At 49.4% G+C, this 16591-nt stretch overlaps 1 protein-coding gene across 1 annotated transcript in view; it reads left to right on the top strand.

Moving 5' to 3' along the window:
• The window catches only part of HCRTR1 (hypocretin receptor 1), a 185673-nt gene extending 169824 nt beyond the window's left edge, over nt 1-15849 (top strand). Inside the window, exons 7-8 of the mRNA XM_069625247.1 lie at nt 1989-2110; nt 15234-15849. Of these exons, the coding sequence (XP_069481348.1) occupies nt 1989-2110; nt 15234-15415 (304 nt within the window). The 3' untranslated portion in view covers nt 15416-15849. The remainder of the gene's footprint in view (nt 1-1988; nt 2111-15233) is intronic.
• Nucleotides 15850-16591: the final 742 nt, after the last annotated feature.

Genomic DNA, 16591 nt, shown 5'->3' with positions numbered 1-16591 from the left:
TGACATCCATTGACCCATGCGCTCATGTCTCCTAGGATGGCCTACTGGCATCCATTGACCCACGCGCTCTTGTCTCCAGAGTGGCATACTGGCATCCACTGACCCATGCGCTCTTGTCTCCAGAGTGGCATACTTGCATCCACTGACCCATGCGCTCTTGTCTCCTAGGATAGCATACTGGCATCCACTGACCCATGCGCTCTTGTCTCCAGAGTGGCATACTGGCATCCACTGACCCATGCGCTCTTGTCTCCTAGGATGGCATACTGGCATCCACTGACCCATGCGCTCTTGTCTCCAGAGTGGCATACTGGCATCCACTGACCCATGCGCTCTTGTCTCCTAGGAGGGCATACTGGCATCCACTGACCCATATTCTCTTGTATCCAGAGTGGCATACTGGCATCCACTGACCCATGCGCTCTTGTCTCCAGAGTGGCATACTGGCATCCACTGACCCATGCGCTCTTGTCTCCTAGGATGGCATACTGGCTTCCACTGACCCATGCGCTCTTGTCTCCAGAGTGGCATACTGGCATCCACTGACCCATGCGCTCTTGTCTCCTAGGAGGGCATACTGGCATCCACTGACCCATACTCTCTTGTATCCAGAGTGGCATACTGGCATCCACTGACCCATGCGCTCTTGTCTCCTAGGATGGCATACTGGCATCCACTGACCCATGCACTCTTGTATCCAGAGTGGCATACTGGCATCCACTGACCCATGCGCTCTTGTCTACTAGGAGGGCATACTGGCATCCATTGACCCATGCGCTCTTGTCTCCTAGGATGGCACACTGGCATCCACTGACCCATACTCTCTTGTATCCAGAGTGGCATACTGGCATCCACTGACCCATGCGCTCTTGTCTCCTAGGATGGCATACTGGCATCCACTGACCCACGCGCTCTTGTCTCCAGAGTGGCATACTGGCATCCACTGATTCATGCGCTCTTGTCTCCAGAGTGGCATACTGGCATCCACTGACCCATGCGCTCTTGTCTCCTAGGATGGCATACTGGCATCCACTGACCCATGCGCTAGTCTCCAGAGTGGCATACTGGCATCCATTGACCCATGCGCTCTTGTCTCCAGAGTGGCATACTGGCATCCACTGACCCAAGCGCTCTTGTCTCCTAGGAGGGCATACTGGCATCCACTGACCCATACTCTCTTGTATTCAGAGTGGCATACTGGCATCCACTGACCCATGCGCTCTTGTCTCCTAGGATGGCATACTGGCATCCACTGACCCATGCACTCTTGTATCCAGAGTGGCATACTGGCATCCACTGACCCATGCGCTCTTGTCTCCTAGGAGGGCATACTGGCATCCATTGACCCATGCGCTCTTGTCTCCTAGGATGGCACACTGGCATCCACTGACCCATACTCTCTTGTATCCAGAGTGGCATACTGGCATCCACTGACCCATGCGCTCTTGTCTCCTAGGATGGCATACTGGCATCCACTGACCCACGCGCTCTTGTCTCCAGAGTGGCATACTGGCATCCACTGACCCATGCGCTCTTGTCTCCAGAGTGGCATACTGGCATCCACTGACCCATGCGCTCTTGTCTCCTAGGATGGCATACTGGTATCCACTGACCCATGCGCTAGTCTCCAGAGTGGCATACTGGCATCCACTGACCCATGCGCTCTTGTCTCCTAGGATGGCATACTGGCATCCACTGACCCATACTCTCTTGTATCCAGAGTGGCATACTGGCATCCATTGACCCATGCGCTCTTGTCTCCTAGGATGGCATACTGGCATCCACTGACCGATGCGCTCTTGTCTCCAGAGTGGCATACTGGCATCCACTGACCCATGCTCTCTTGTCTCCTAGGATGGCATACTGGCATCCACTGACCCATGCGCTCTTGTCTCCTAGGATGGCATACTGGCATCCACTGACCCATGCGCTCTTGTCTCCAGAGTGGCATACTGGCATCCACTGACCCATGCTCTCTTGTCTCCTAGGGTGTTTGGGATGTTTAGGAACACCAACAACAGAGAATCCGTCTACGCCTGGTTCACCTTCTCCCATTGGCTCGTCTACGCCAACAGCGCCGCCAATCCCATCATCTACAACTTCCTGAGCGGTAAGGTCACCCTAATCAGGGGTGGGCAACTCATGTTGCTTCTGGTGGAATGCAGTGGCATCAATCTCAGTTGCCACTGGGCGCTGTAATCCTCGGGGAACCAGGGGCGAGTCACAGGGGTTGCCTTCAGCACTTGGCAAGCCATGCTGCTGTAACGGTTCCTCCTTTACTGATTCAGAGAGTGCTCCTGGTCCGCTGCAGAAACTGCTCCCTGTGCGATACAGCTTGAAGGGAGGATAACTGGGAGTCTAGCTATGCTTGGCCATTCTCAATTCCAGACTGGACTGTTGTGAGGAGTGTTTGGGGGTTAGACCATGAGATTCCTTTTGCATTTCTGTCCCTTCTCAGATTCTTGATAGCAGAGTCCTAGTGCTCTCTAATACTATTCAGACTTCCCTGGTACTTTGTTACCATTAATACATTTTTAATATAATGTGAGCATAACTTCCATACACAGAGGATTGATTTATCCACTCCAAATTGTACCACATTGTGTTGAACTCAGACAGAGGCAGGGGTGTTGCTAGGTCTGGAAATGATCCGGGGCTACACTAATGTCGAGACTCGGGGCTGACTAGTGTTTTGGTTGTAGCTCCTGAGCTTCTATCCGGGGCTACAACCAAATAACCCAGGGCTATAGCCCCCTCAGTCCCTCCCCCTAGCAACACCTTTGGACAGAGGGCCTCATTACGAGGTTGGAGGTAGCCTTGCCAGTAAAACCGGCAAGGCTACCTGCAAACTCTAAACCGGGTCTGGCACCCGCAAATGGGCAATTACTGGGGTACTCCGGCCCCACCGGACCCGGTATTTGGACTTTCGCGGGTGCCGGGCTCGGTACATCCCCATAGGGCTCAATGGGAATGGGGACGCCGGATGTACCGGCACCGCTTACAACAGTGCATCTGACTTGCTGTGCTCGCGGGTGCCGCTCTGCCCAGGCTGGAAGGCATCCGTGAGCACAGCTCGTAGTATAGCAGTATGGTAGCAACAGTGGCAGTAGCATTACTGACACCACACCGTTGTTACCTTACCGCCCTACTTGTAATGAGGCCCAGAGGGACCATAAATGAATAAAATAGCAAGGGGTTCACATTTTCCCCACATAAGATATCACAATCCCTGGTTAGGTGCCCTCTAGGGCCGTAGCTTGTGTGCCCGCCTCCCTGCAGTGCACATGATATAACTCTCAGATATACACATAGTATACTGAGGGCTGCATGTTATGTACAGACAGTTCTTTGCCAGGGCACAACTCACTTGACAAGTAACTCCAGCACATACTTCTAACCCTGTTTATCCAGGAGCGTCTTTCCGTGGGACTTCACTCTGGAGATAGTAGAAAAACGTAATCGTAAGTGATCAGAGTCAAGTATTTATTTATTTATATTAGACCTAAATTAGGTATTCTCCCTATTTTTTTGTTACCGGGGACCAATTCTCAAAAGGGAGATTTCAATTGAACCAAATACAGAGCACGGGAAATTGGTTACCCCTTTCTATGCTGACAGAATATAGGATAGTTGCTGTTTCTACACAATCTCACATTTGCATAAACAACATTGCTGAATCACAGCCTCTGCTTGAACCGTCTCATCATTAGACCACATAGTCGTTGAAAACGAATTTATTGATCACAAAAGAGTTTTTAAAAATCACCAGACATTTGTTCATAAAAAATATATATGCATATTGTCACAAAAATCAATACACACATTCTCTTTGATATTAAAAAAACAATTCAAAAACCTATAAATGGCAAATGTTGTGCCAGGGTAGAGGATGCCATGTAGATCTGTATATACACACTCGAATCTCATAGGAGCAAAACAAATGCAGAGAGATAACGAGACTACAGTCTCTTTATCTCTCTGCTTGCATTTGGTGATTATTAAAAATTCTTTTGTGATCAATAAATACATTCGTAACCAATTTTCCATGCTCTGTATTTGGTTTATTTATTTATATACAGGAGGAACAAAGCTCTTTTGATCACAAAAGTACGTATAAATCAGATTTGACAGGAAGCAGTGAGCTTCTTACAATGGGATGAACTTAAGGGAGTAAATGGAACAGTCACCAGGGAGAATACATAAGGGGACATACATAGATTAAGGACAAGGAACAGTGCTGATGGGCGGTAGGGCCAGCTGTGCTCGGGGTGGCTCCATGATAGATGAAGTGCTAAAGTGGAGGCAGAGGAGGTGAGAGGCAGGTTAGATAGGAGGGGAAAATGTTATCTAGCGGGCAGAAGAGAGGGTGGTTAAGAGGGTAACTGGGAGGCGAGGAGGCAGGTTTTAGTTTGGTTTGGAAATAAATTCCATGTTGACTGTTTCACGGATGTTCGGGGGAAGAGAATGCCATGCAATCGGAGAAAGAAGAGAGAAGTGAGAGGAAGCGAGAGGAAGCACAGGGAGGGCGAGGAGCCACAAGGGCAGAGCTTCAGATATTTCATGCTAAAAACACCCCAAGCAGAGAAGCGCTGCCAGACATTCCGGAAAATTCGACTAAGCATATCCTGTAGATCTGCGGTACGTGGTCTACACCAAATTACTATGGGGTCAAATGTAGCACGCTCCCTCACAGCACCAAAACCCCAAGTGGAACTGAGGGGGCAGAAGCTTGAAGAAGGAACAGCTCCTTAGAAATAGTGCTATTCCTTTTGCAGCTGTTTACAGTGTACATGGACCCACATGTAAACTGCTGGCAAGGCTTTCATCACATAGGGGTCTGTCACCTGGGGGCTGTGTCGCTCCTGGATTTCCTGTTACATTTGAGAATTATACCCCTTATGCTTTGCTAATAATAATCTGGCGACGCCAACACATATATGATAAGAAAGCTGTGACCAGATGAGAGCGGTCCACAAGCTACAATGCTAAGCCACTCCCTGCTACACACATACCTGAATCTTAGGGGTGCCTAACTGTCATAGCTTTGGCTTTACTTGCATTAATTGCCAAAATGTTCTCTTCCCAAGATGATGGGAACGCTGCCAAGAACGTACGTAATGGAATAGGGGTCTAGCTAAACACGCTGCTTTCAGGGTGTAAAGTGGGTCGAGCTGTCCAATAGTATTAGAGACCGAACAGTGTGGCCGGCACAGACTCTACACAAGCCATGATCTAATGAGGCATTGGTCTGCAAGCCCACCCTAACAACCGAAACAAACCTTGCTTTAGTATTAGAGAAATGATGATCCATAGAGGGTCCATGCCCTGGGGTTCCAGCGCAGACCACTATAGCCATCTGTGCACCCCTAAAATGAACAACTTAAACCAGAAGTATGGAGATCATTGCCCCCTTTCAAAGAGACACATATTAGCCAATATCAAAGACCACCACAATCCCTGGCCGAATGCACTGCACCCCTCATGAAAACCAGCTGCATAAAACCCAGAAAGCCAGAAACCTCCAACCAACCCTGTCACAACCATAGAGGGGCAAAAGACCGGGACCCAGAAACCTCTACCCCCCTGTTACAACCACAGAGGGACAAAAGACCTGGACCCAGAAACCTCTACCCCCCAGTCACAACCATAGAGGGACAAAAGACCTGGACCCAGAAACCTCTACCCCCCTGTCACAACCATAGAGGAACAAAAGGCCTGCCTGCCAGAAACCTCTACCCATCCTGTCACAACCATAGAGGAACAACAGGCCTGGACCCAGAAACCTCTACCCATCCGGTCACAACCATAGAGGAACACCAGGTCTGGATGCCAGAAATCTCTACCCATCATGGCACAACTGTACAGGGACAAAAGGCCTTCCTGCCAGAAACCTCTACCTCTCCTGTCACAACCATAGAGGAACAAAAGGCCTGGACGCTGGTAATCTCTACCCATTCGGTCACAACCATAGAGGGACACAAGGGCTGGATGCCAGAAAACTATTCATCCTGTCACAACCATAGAGGGATAAAAGGCTTGGACCCAGAAACCTCTACCCTGCCTGTCACAACCATAGAGGAACAAAAGGCCTGGATGCCAGAAATCTCTACTCATCCTGTCACAACCGTAGAGGAACAACAGGCCTGGACCAAGAAACCTCAACCCATATGGTCAAAGCCATAGAGGAACAAAGGGCTTGGATGCCATCAATCTCTACCCATCATGGCACAATTGTACAGGGACAAAAGGCCTGGTAGCCAGAAACCTCTACCTCTCCAGTCACAACCATAGAAGACCAAAAGGACTGGACGCTGGAAATCTCTACCCATCCTGTCACAACCATAGAGGGATAAAGGCCTGGACCCAGAAACCTCTACCCATCCTCTCACAACCATAGAGGAACAAAAGGCCTGGTCGCCCATAGAGGAACAAAAGGCCTGGAGGCCAGAAATCTCTACCCATCCTGGCACAACCATAGAGGACCAAAAGGCCTGGATGCCAGAAACCTCTACCCCATCCTGTCACAACCATAGAGGAACAACAGGCCTGGTCCCCGGAAATCTCTACCAATCCTGTCACAACCATAGAGGAACAAAAGGCCTGGATGTCGGAAATCTCTACCCATCCTGTCACAACCATAGAAGAACAAAGGCCTGGATGTCGGAAATCTCTACCCATCCTGGCACAACCAGAGTATCAAAAGGCCTCGATGCCATAAACCTCTACACATCCTGTCACAACCATAGAGGAACAAAAGGCCTAGATGCCAGAAACCTCTACCCAACCTGGCACAACCATAGAGGGACAAAAGACCTGGACCCAGAAACCTAACCCATCCTGTCACAACCATAGAGGAACAACAGGCCTGGACGCCGGCTCTCTCTACCCATCCTGTCACAACCATAGAGGGATAAATGGCCTGGACACCAGAAACCTCTACCCATCCTGGCACAACCATAAAGGAACCAAAGGCCTGGATGCCAGAAACCTCTACCCATCCTGTCACAACCATAGAGGAACAAAGACCTGGACCCAGAAATCTCTAGCCATCCTGGCACAACCACAGAGGAACACCATGCCTGGACGCCGGAAATCTCTACCCATCCTGTCACCACCATAGAGGAACAAAGACCTGGACCCAGAAATCTCTAGCCATCCTGGCACAACCATAGAGGAACAACAGGCCTGGACGCCGGAAATCTCTACCCATCCTGTCACAACCAGACGCCGGAAAGCTCTAACCATCCCGTCACAACCATAGAGGAACAAAAGGCCTGGACGTCAGAAACCTCTACCCATCCGGTCACAACCATAGAGGGACAAAAGGCCTGGACCCAGAAACCTCTACCCATCCTGTCACAACCATAGAGGGATAAAAGGCCTAGACCCAGAAACGTCTAACCATCCCGTCACAACCATAGAGGAACAAAAGGCCTCGATGCCAGAAACCTCTACCCATCTTGTCACAACCATAGAGGAACAAAAGGCCTGGATGCCATAAACCTCTACCCATCCTGTCACAACCATAGAGGGACAAAAGTTCTGGGTGACAGAAACCTCTACCCATCCTGTCACAACCATAAAGGAACCAAAGGCCTGGATGCCAGAAACCTCTACCCATCCTGTCACAACCATAGAGAACAACCGGCCTGGATGCCAGATATCTCTACCCATCCTGTCACAAACAGGGGAACAATAAGCCGGGACGCTGGAAATATCTACCCATCCTGTCACAACCAGACACCGGAAAGCTCTACAAATCCTGTCAAAACCAGAGAGGATCAAAAGGCCTCGATGCCATAAACCTCTACCCATCCTGTCACAACCATAGAGGAACAAAAGGCCTGGATGTCGGAACTCGCTACCCATCCTGTTAGAACCACAAAAGAACAAAAGGCCTGGATTCGAGAAACCTCTACCCATCCCGTCACAACCATAGTGGAACAACAGGCCTGGATGCCAGAAATCTCTAGCCATCCTGCCACAACCATAGAAGAACAAAAGGCCTGGATGCCAGAAACCTCTACCCATCTTCTCACAACCATAGAGGAACAACAGGCCTGGACGCCGGCTCTCTCTACCCATCCTGTCACAACCATAGAGGAACAAAAGGCCTGGATGCCAGAAACCTCTACCCATCTTGTCACAACCATAGAGGAACAACATACCTGGACGCCGGAAATCTCTACCCATCCTGTCACAACCATAGAGGAATAAAAGGCCTTGATGCCAGAAACCTCTACCCATCTTGTCACAACCATAGAGGAACCAAAGGCCTGGATGCCAGAAACCTCTACCCATCCTGTCACAACCATAGAGAACAACCGGCCTGGATGCCAAAACCCTCTACCCATCCTTTCACAACCATAGAGGAACAAAAGGCCAGGATGCCGGAAATCTCTAACCATCTTGTCACAACCATAGAGGAACATAAGGCCTGCCTGCCAGAAACCTCTACCCATCCTGTCACAAACATCGAGGAACAACAGGCCTGGATGCTGGAAATCTCTACCCATCCTATCATAACTATAGAGTATCAACAGGCCTGGACGCCGGATATCTCTACCCATCCTGTCACAACCAGACGCCGGAAAGTTCTACCCATCCCGTCACAACCATAAAGGGACAAAAGGCCTGGACCCAGAAACCTCTACCCATCCTGTCACAACCATAGAGGAACAAAAAGGTCTGTACGTCGGAAATCTCTACCCATCTTGTCACAACCATAGAGTAACAAAAGGCCTGGACGCCGGAAATCTCTAGCCATCCTGGTACAATCATAGAGGAGCAAAAGGCCTGGATGTCAGAAACCTTTACCCATCCTGTTGCAACCATAGAAGAACAAAAGGCCTGGACCCAGAAACCTCTACCCAGGCTTCTCAGTTCACTTTTTTAGCGCCAGGGTGCCTTCGGGCGTTTGTACACTCTATACATTTGTATAACAACACCTGGTTTCAATATCTTCCCTTCCTTTTCTGGACACTACCTGCCTTGGGCCCGGTGATTCCTCTTCCCCGGCTTCTGGGATAGAAAGGTGAGGTACACTCCTTCCTACTGGACCATGGGAGTTCTCTAAACAAGAAATGAGGGTGCTCTCTAGGTTAAAATCAAGTTTGGGTAAGGAAAGCACTCTAGCTAATTAGCTCCTATGGGAGGACCAAGTTCAAGAAGCGTGTAGACTATTCCAGAAATCGAGGCTTCCGAGTGTTCACACCGCGGACAATGTCCAGCAAAGTCCGTCTGAAGAAGTTACTGTGCCCGGACACACACTTCTATATCTGCCGTTGGTTTTGGACCACCTCGATCGTAGTCGATGCTTGGCCACATCTACTACAGCTTACAGTAAAGGCCTATAGCGAAGGTTGAACGCCCCGTGTGCTCACTGCCCTGGTGCCTAAACCAGGGACGACGATAATCACCCGGCAGAGCTCCATTCCGATGAACCTTTACATGTAGGTTCAACCAAAGAGTTACCCAATAGGTTATTGGTTTAAGCCCAGCGACCTCCTCTATTGCAATGTAAGGGGGAGTGTAGCCGTTTCAGGGTCCAAGCACAACATAGATCTGAAAAACATATCCTCCACCAACTTGCGACAGGGGCATGGACCCCAGAGCTCAGTCTTGCATAATGACTTGAATATCACTTTTGCACGGTATGCCTCCAACGGGGGTTAAAAGCTCTCGAGGCGAAGCACGCAATGGACTTCAAGATGCCTCCCCTGTCAAGGCCAGAGTGTTAAGACGGATTTCTGACCTCTGTCCTGGAGGGGCAGAGGTTCGGAAGGCCAGCCTAGTTTCTTGGAACAGGGTAACGTCTGGACAAGCCAGACCAATCAGGGTAGCGATCGCGGCGGTCAAGACTAGGTCTCAAGAGGGGTGAGGGGGACTGAAAGCCCGCAATGAGCACACAAAGCAAGGAGACTTACAAATTACTCCAAGCAGGTGTTATATTAAAAATATATACACATTTATTACAAGGCCTTTGTAACATTGACCGTAGCGAGAAATCACAATAAAACTCAAGTAAACCAACACATACCAAACCAATACAATATATATACAAATACACGAAATGTGTAGACCACCTAGATGGGGTGGAAAACAGGCAGTGCGAATAATAATTAGACCCAGTCCGCTTTCAGAGGCACCTAACTAAAAGGAAGTCCAAGCCCTACGAAGAGTGGAGCCTTCTGCTCAAAAGTACCTGCACAAGCTGGTGCCAACGGGCAAAAAGGGGAGTCTCTTCGAGGGAATCAGGCAGTTTAGTTCGGTGAACAAATGAAGATGAACAGAGCTCCGCGACTCAAGCGCAGCCTCCACTGTGGGCAGAAGCAGAGCGCGAGTACGGAAAGGTGTGCTGTTAGACACAGTGGGGAAAAGCTATGGGCTCCTGCAGGAGGGCGACCAGTTCCTAGCGATGCTACTCACCGGTCCCCGATGCAAGCAGACCCAGGCTTCTCCGCGTCAGTTTTAGTGCTGGCAGGTTCAGATAGGAGCAGGGGACATCTCGTCGTCGTGTAGATTCCGCAGCAGTAGAAGTTGAGTTGAGGACGTCCCAAACGCAGTGAACCCGGACAGTTTGTTACCACAGCAGGGCAACGGAGCGGCCGTGTGTATTTCAGCCAAATGTACACTACTCACTTCAGACCTGGGAATGCCAAGTGTACGAATCGTGTGAGAGTGACAAGGACTCGTAATGCAACACAACCTGACGGCGGATACAGAGTAAGACTCCTGGGTAGGCTAGTCAGTCTGCTGGATGGCCCAGAGACACTTCCGAAGGCTTATGTGCAGGAGATGGTGAAGATGCCGAGAATAGTTGTTCCCACTATTCTTAGGGTCGAAGTACCAGTACAGGCCTTCTCGTTTGATCAGAGGTAGAAAGGGTTTCACCAAGCGACATCAGTGCAGAGGAGCAGTCCTTCAGCGGGTCACCAGCGATTCCTCGGTTCAGCCTTGTGGTTGCAGGATAGTTGGCTCCTGTATTCCTTTGTTCGTGAGAACTCAGGAGATCGACATGGTAGTGGTGTTTCCAGCCCCCTCTTATCCACGGTTCCCTTTGCGCCAAAACGGAGGGGACCCAATGGGAGATCTGCTCACAAAACACTCACAGCATATGTGGACCTATCACGGACCACGGAGGTCCCAGGCATTCACACCACCCTAGACTCTCTGGCACCCAGGATGTGTATTGGGACCAGAGATCCCAGCCCACATCCTGGAGGCACACACAAGGCCTGTAGAAGCCCGCGAAAGCATCTGTGTTTCGCGGGAAAGTACATGCCCAAATAAGGAAGGCCCCGGGTCGGCTCGACCTGGGGAAGGTGAAGGGGGCAAGACTGTCAGCGGACAGGACAACGAGCCTCGTGGTCTGGCCATTTTGGGAGCCAGGCCACCATTTTGGGCTAAGTGCGAGAAACGCGCTTAAAACGCCAAAAGGAGCTCAAAAACACAAAGAAACGATCGCTGCCACCAGTCCCGTCCGTGATTCACTTGCACCATTCGTTAACAATCCCAAGAGAGTATCTAGGGCCTGTAGCAGACTAGAGACCCAAAGAGAGCAGTAACTTAGCTTACAGTGCCCTCTTGTGCCATGTTGCGCGAAAGCTGCAACATGATAAAGAAACTACGGAAAACAACGTTTCCCGGTACTGACTGTCTTAAGGGCATGTCAGTGCCCCTGTAAGAATGGAGCGAAAGCCCAGAGGAGTGCGGCAGAAGGCTGCACTTCTCTGGCAAAGTCTAGATCCTGGTGAAAACAACAGCAACATTTTTAGGGGTTGCCACATGGTAGGAAAATTACCCACAATTAGGAAATCTTTCCTAACACAGAGTAAGGAAGTGCTTCTGCATCTGATCGACCCACCAACATGTGGTCGCGCGTCTAGCTCCAGAAAAGCCAAAATGGGGGACTCTCTCTAGCTCCTTGCCTGCCACTCTTGATACATTGCAGCAATTTGTGATTCCTGGCCAACATTAATTATCAACCCCTTCTCCATGCACTAATCCTCGAGGCATTCCATTCCCCGGGTCGAGGCATTTTCTGTCCAGGACTTTAATACTGCAACATCTTCAAAAAGCAATATAGCGTTGCAAGTCCCAATTAACCGAGAAAATGGTACCTACAACTCAGAAGCAACCATCTAAGTCACAGTGGTCGAAGTGTACTATGTTCCCCTGCCCTGCCCCCTTCCAATCCTGCATCAGCCGCCCCGTCACCCCACTCCCAAGAGACACCATATTCAACCCCACAATGCAAAAGTCATACCTTCCTTTTCTCCACTGCACCCCACATTGCTGGGTTTATGATATGAAGCACAACCAACACCAGAGGGTAAGCTTCATTACCTGTTAAAGAATACACATTGCAACCCCAGCACAGCCTCCTCACACCAGCTCTCCTCCTCCAACTGCTCAAACCAGATCCCCAATCCCACATGCACATCCCAGGCCTATCTGCCATGTTCTAAGCTACACCATAACCCATCTCCTCTCCTTTATTCAACACACTCTCCTTGCCATTACAATCCTACTCTTATTCCACACCTGTCCTCCTCTCACTCTCAAAGCACATCACTCCCACAATCTGCACTGGGTCTGAGTACAACAGACCCCCCCCACTCCCTTTCTTCTTCCCACTCCTTTCTTTATCCTCACCCCATCTCCACACTGAACAAACAATTCCTTCTTCCCTCTCTACTCCTTCAACACCCAATTCACTTGATCCTTTCTTAATTGCCTCTCAATTCTTCCAACACACAATCTGTTTCTCTCACCCTTTCCAACCAAGGCGGTATCACCTTCGTATTAGTCTTTCGGCCTCTTATTACATCAAACGGGTTACTCCTGTAACAGCATGCAGTGACATCCGCAATGCATTCTGTCTCTCCTGCACCACCACTCTTCTATTCTTGCCACATGCACCTGCCATCTATGATATATCGATCAGTTCTCTCTACCATGCCATTGCACTCTGGGTGGTATAATGCTGGCTTATGTTTTATTACACACTTCTTCAATTACTCGAACACAAACATCAGTGCACTGTGTCCCATTATCAGTAAGAATGCTACTAGGTACCCCTTCTCTCGCGAACACCTCCTGTACACATGTAACCACTGTTTCACCACTGTCTCCATTACAATTCTATACTCAGTCCACCAAGACAACAAATCAATCATTACTATAATGAATTTTCCACCACCACTTCCCATTTCTAGTCGACGTAGGATGTCCATGGCAAGGTCATCCCAAACCTTACACAGGACATCGACTTCCACAAAAGGTTGCATTCTAGCTACCTCTCCTTTACCCGGTGTACCACATTCCACACAATCAGCCAGCCTCCTTTGCATATCTCGGTCAAAACCAGGACACCAATACTCACCTCTGAGAATTGCCTTTGTGTGCGACACTCCTACATGTCCCTCATGCACTAAATCCACAATCTTCTTCTGTAAGGCCAACACGCCCAACGGTACAACAAACCATCCACCGAACAGAACTCAATGCGCACCTCACAGAGAGGCTTTTTACATTGGATCAATACTCCTTTGTTCGGGCACCCCAATTCAACATATCCTTTGACATGCACTAACACCTAGTCATTGTTTGCAGCCTCCAACCACTCCTACGTATTCACAATACCATTGTGGTTTACAAAACCATGTCAGAAATGGACTTTCCTCTACATTTCTCTTCCCCCTGGCCTCCCAGCCTTGATAAACGATCAGCCAATACATTGCCACGCCCCGGTAGAACCTCCACACAGAACCTAGGACTTTGCAACCTTGCCACCCAGCTCACCACACGCCTAGACACTTTACTCAAGCCCTTGGATCCACAAATGCACTTAAGAGGCTTATGGTCGGTCCGTATAACAAACTCCATTCCCCACACAAAACTGCAAAAGCCCAATGGTATGCCAAAGCCTCTTTTTCCAGTACAGAGTCATTTCTCAAAGGCCCTCTTAACATTCTAGACACATGAGCCATAATCTCCTCTACACCATATTCCGTAATCTGTGATAAAACAGCTCCCACACCAGTATCACCAGCGTCCACCATAATCACACTTCTCCATGTGTCAAAACTCTTCGGGACTGAGCCAAGTCGATTTCCTCCTTCAGTCCAAAAAATTCCTGTTCACATAAATCACTCCAGATACATTGCGCTCCCTTCTTAAGTAATTGTCTCATTCCAGTCACTTTATCTGCAAAACGTTTGACGAATTTCTGGTAAAGTTGTATCATGCCTAAAAATGATACCAACTCACCTTTGCATTCTGGCCTCCCAATCGTTTTTGTGGCATCTACCATTCACTCTTTGGCCTTATGCCAGAGCCCCGGCAGAGCCTCCCCATGCCAGCTCGCCTTCTCCAACTGCTCAAACCAGATCACAGACCTCCGATCCCTTATAAACATTCCCTGCCTTCCTTTCGGGTTCTAAGCTACAGCAGAACAGTTTACAGCAGTATTATTAAGATGGACGAGAACACAAAGAAAGAAAATGCAGCATTTAAATACCAACCATTAGTCAATCATTGTCCACCACGGCATGCAGGTTTAAGCAGCCTTACCCTTCCAATCACCCACTATTCCTACCTCTTAAGGGCCATGGCCAATAGCCACGCACCCCTGCCCATTACCTGTACAGACACTGCAGCTGTGGCAATCCATGGCAGATGGCACATATCTTTGGGACTGCTTGATAATGAGTGTTATGTCCCAGGCAGTCTATACAAAGGAACAATGCAATCCAGCACCTGCAAGGTAGCTCAGCGTGGCGTGCCACTCGAGGGTTACCACATTACTCGGGTTCAAATCCCCAGTAGGGAAGAAGTTACTAAATACTTAAATAAAGGTGTACATCTCTGGTTAAATAAAGTAACACAGAACCAGCTTACCTCAGGCCCCCGCAGGGCTAAGCAAAGCACAGCACAGCACCAAGCAGTGCACGCAATCACACACACGGCAGGCAGGGCTTCCTTCTCACAGGGCCTTAGTGGTTCTTAATGCAGTGCGTTTGGGTGCATCTGAAAGTTATAGTTTAGTGGGTCCGAGTTGTTGCCCTTCCCCTCCTTCCCTTTTCCCCCTAGGTTTCAAGCTCTGATGCTACTGAGATCCAGTTGGCCACTCTGCATGATTCATAGACCCCTACCCTGGAACACTTGCCAATGCCCTCTGCTGTGCCCCGGGCCTCACTCTTATGCACTTTCCTTTCTTCTTTCTGCAGGGAAGTTCCGGCAGCAGTTCAAGGCCGCCTTCTCCTGCTGCTTCAGCTCCCTGGCGGTGCTGAGCAGGCAAAGCACCCGCAGCACCAGCCATAAGATCCTCAGCACCCACTGCAAGCTGGGCAGCGCCTACCAAGGCACAGAGCAGGTGGTGCTAACGAGCATCACCACCGCCCTGGCATAAGGACATGGCAGACTGCTACACTCCGTCCAGTAAAGGCGTCACTTCTGCTGGGGGCAGACGGATGGCATTTGCCACCAGAGGGTACCTGGGCACAAGAGCTGCAGAGTCTGGGGTTCAATTGGAAAAGACGAGGCAGTGACTTCAAGAGAAGCAGGTGCAGTCTGCGCCTCCAAAGATGCAGCCGCAGGCCTTGGGGACTGTCATACACAAAGAACATTAAATATGGAAAGGTAGACACTGAGAACAAGTGGACGCCTGGACTCTCAGCACACCCTCCACTCGAGCCAAGGGTGTCTGCCACGATACACCTGCGCGAAACAATATTTATACTAACCATGCAGTGCAACAGAAAGAAAGCGGCACTCTTCTGGGTTGGCATTGCAACCAAAGCTTTAGAATGCTGGCACACGTGTTTCACACTACAAGGGTTACGACGAGGTCTAATTATATATATATATATATATATATATACAGGGGCGTTGCTAGGGGGGGCTAAGGGGGCTATAGCCCCTGATCTTTTGGTTGTAGCCCCGGATAGAATCTCAGGAGCTACAGCCAAAAGACTAGCTAGCCCCCAGTCCCAACAGTTCTGATATCAGCTTAGCCCCGGGTCTTTTCCAGACCTAGCAACTCCCCTGTATATATATATATATATATATATATATATATATATATATATATATCCTTCTACCAATAAACAAAAACATTTTAAATACACCGTCCCTCGGTAAAACTGATTTGTTGATTATTTTTTTTTAAAGAATGTGCCATAGGTGTTCCCTGGCGTTCCAGATCCAGGGGCTGGAGATCCGTTTTCTTTAAATTAGAAGTACTATTGCAAGATTAAAGAGCATTTGTGGATCATGTAATCCACGGAGGCTCAGGAGAGTGGGAGGGAGAGAGGCAAGGGGGGAGTGGGGGGGGGGGGTAGAAGAAGGGGGTAGTGTGTGTGTGTGTGTTGTACATGACTGTACGGGGGATGGGGGTGTAGGAGCAGAGTGACAGGACAGCTAGCAAGATGGAGGGCTTTATGACAACGCTGCTGCCAAATGCTCTGTCAGTGGTCGAAGGGCATGAAAATAGATAGTGGAACTATATTCCCTACTGGCCTGCCCCGCTTCCCCACATACCCCATCAGCACACCCCCTCCCATCTTTATATGGAACAAGTTACTTA

This window comes from Ambystoma mexicanum, chromosome 11, assembly GCF_040938575.1.
Source record: "Ambystoma mexicanum isolate Mex_15411 chromosome 11, UKY_AmexF1_1, whole genome shotgun sequence".
NCBI lineage: Eukaryota > Metazoa > Chordata > Amphibia > Caudata > Ambystomatidae > Ambystoma > Ambystoma mexicanum.
Note: the sequence above shows the minus strand (reverse complement) of the source record. Positions and strands in the feature narration are given on the sequence as shown.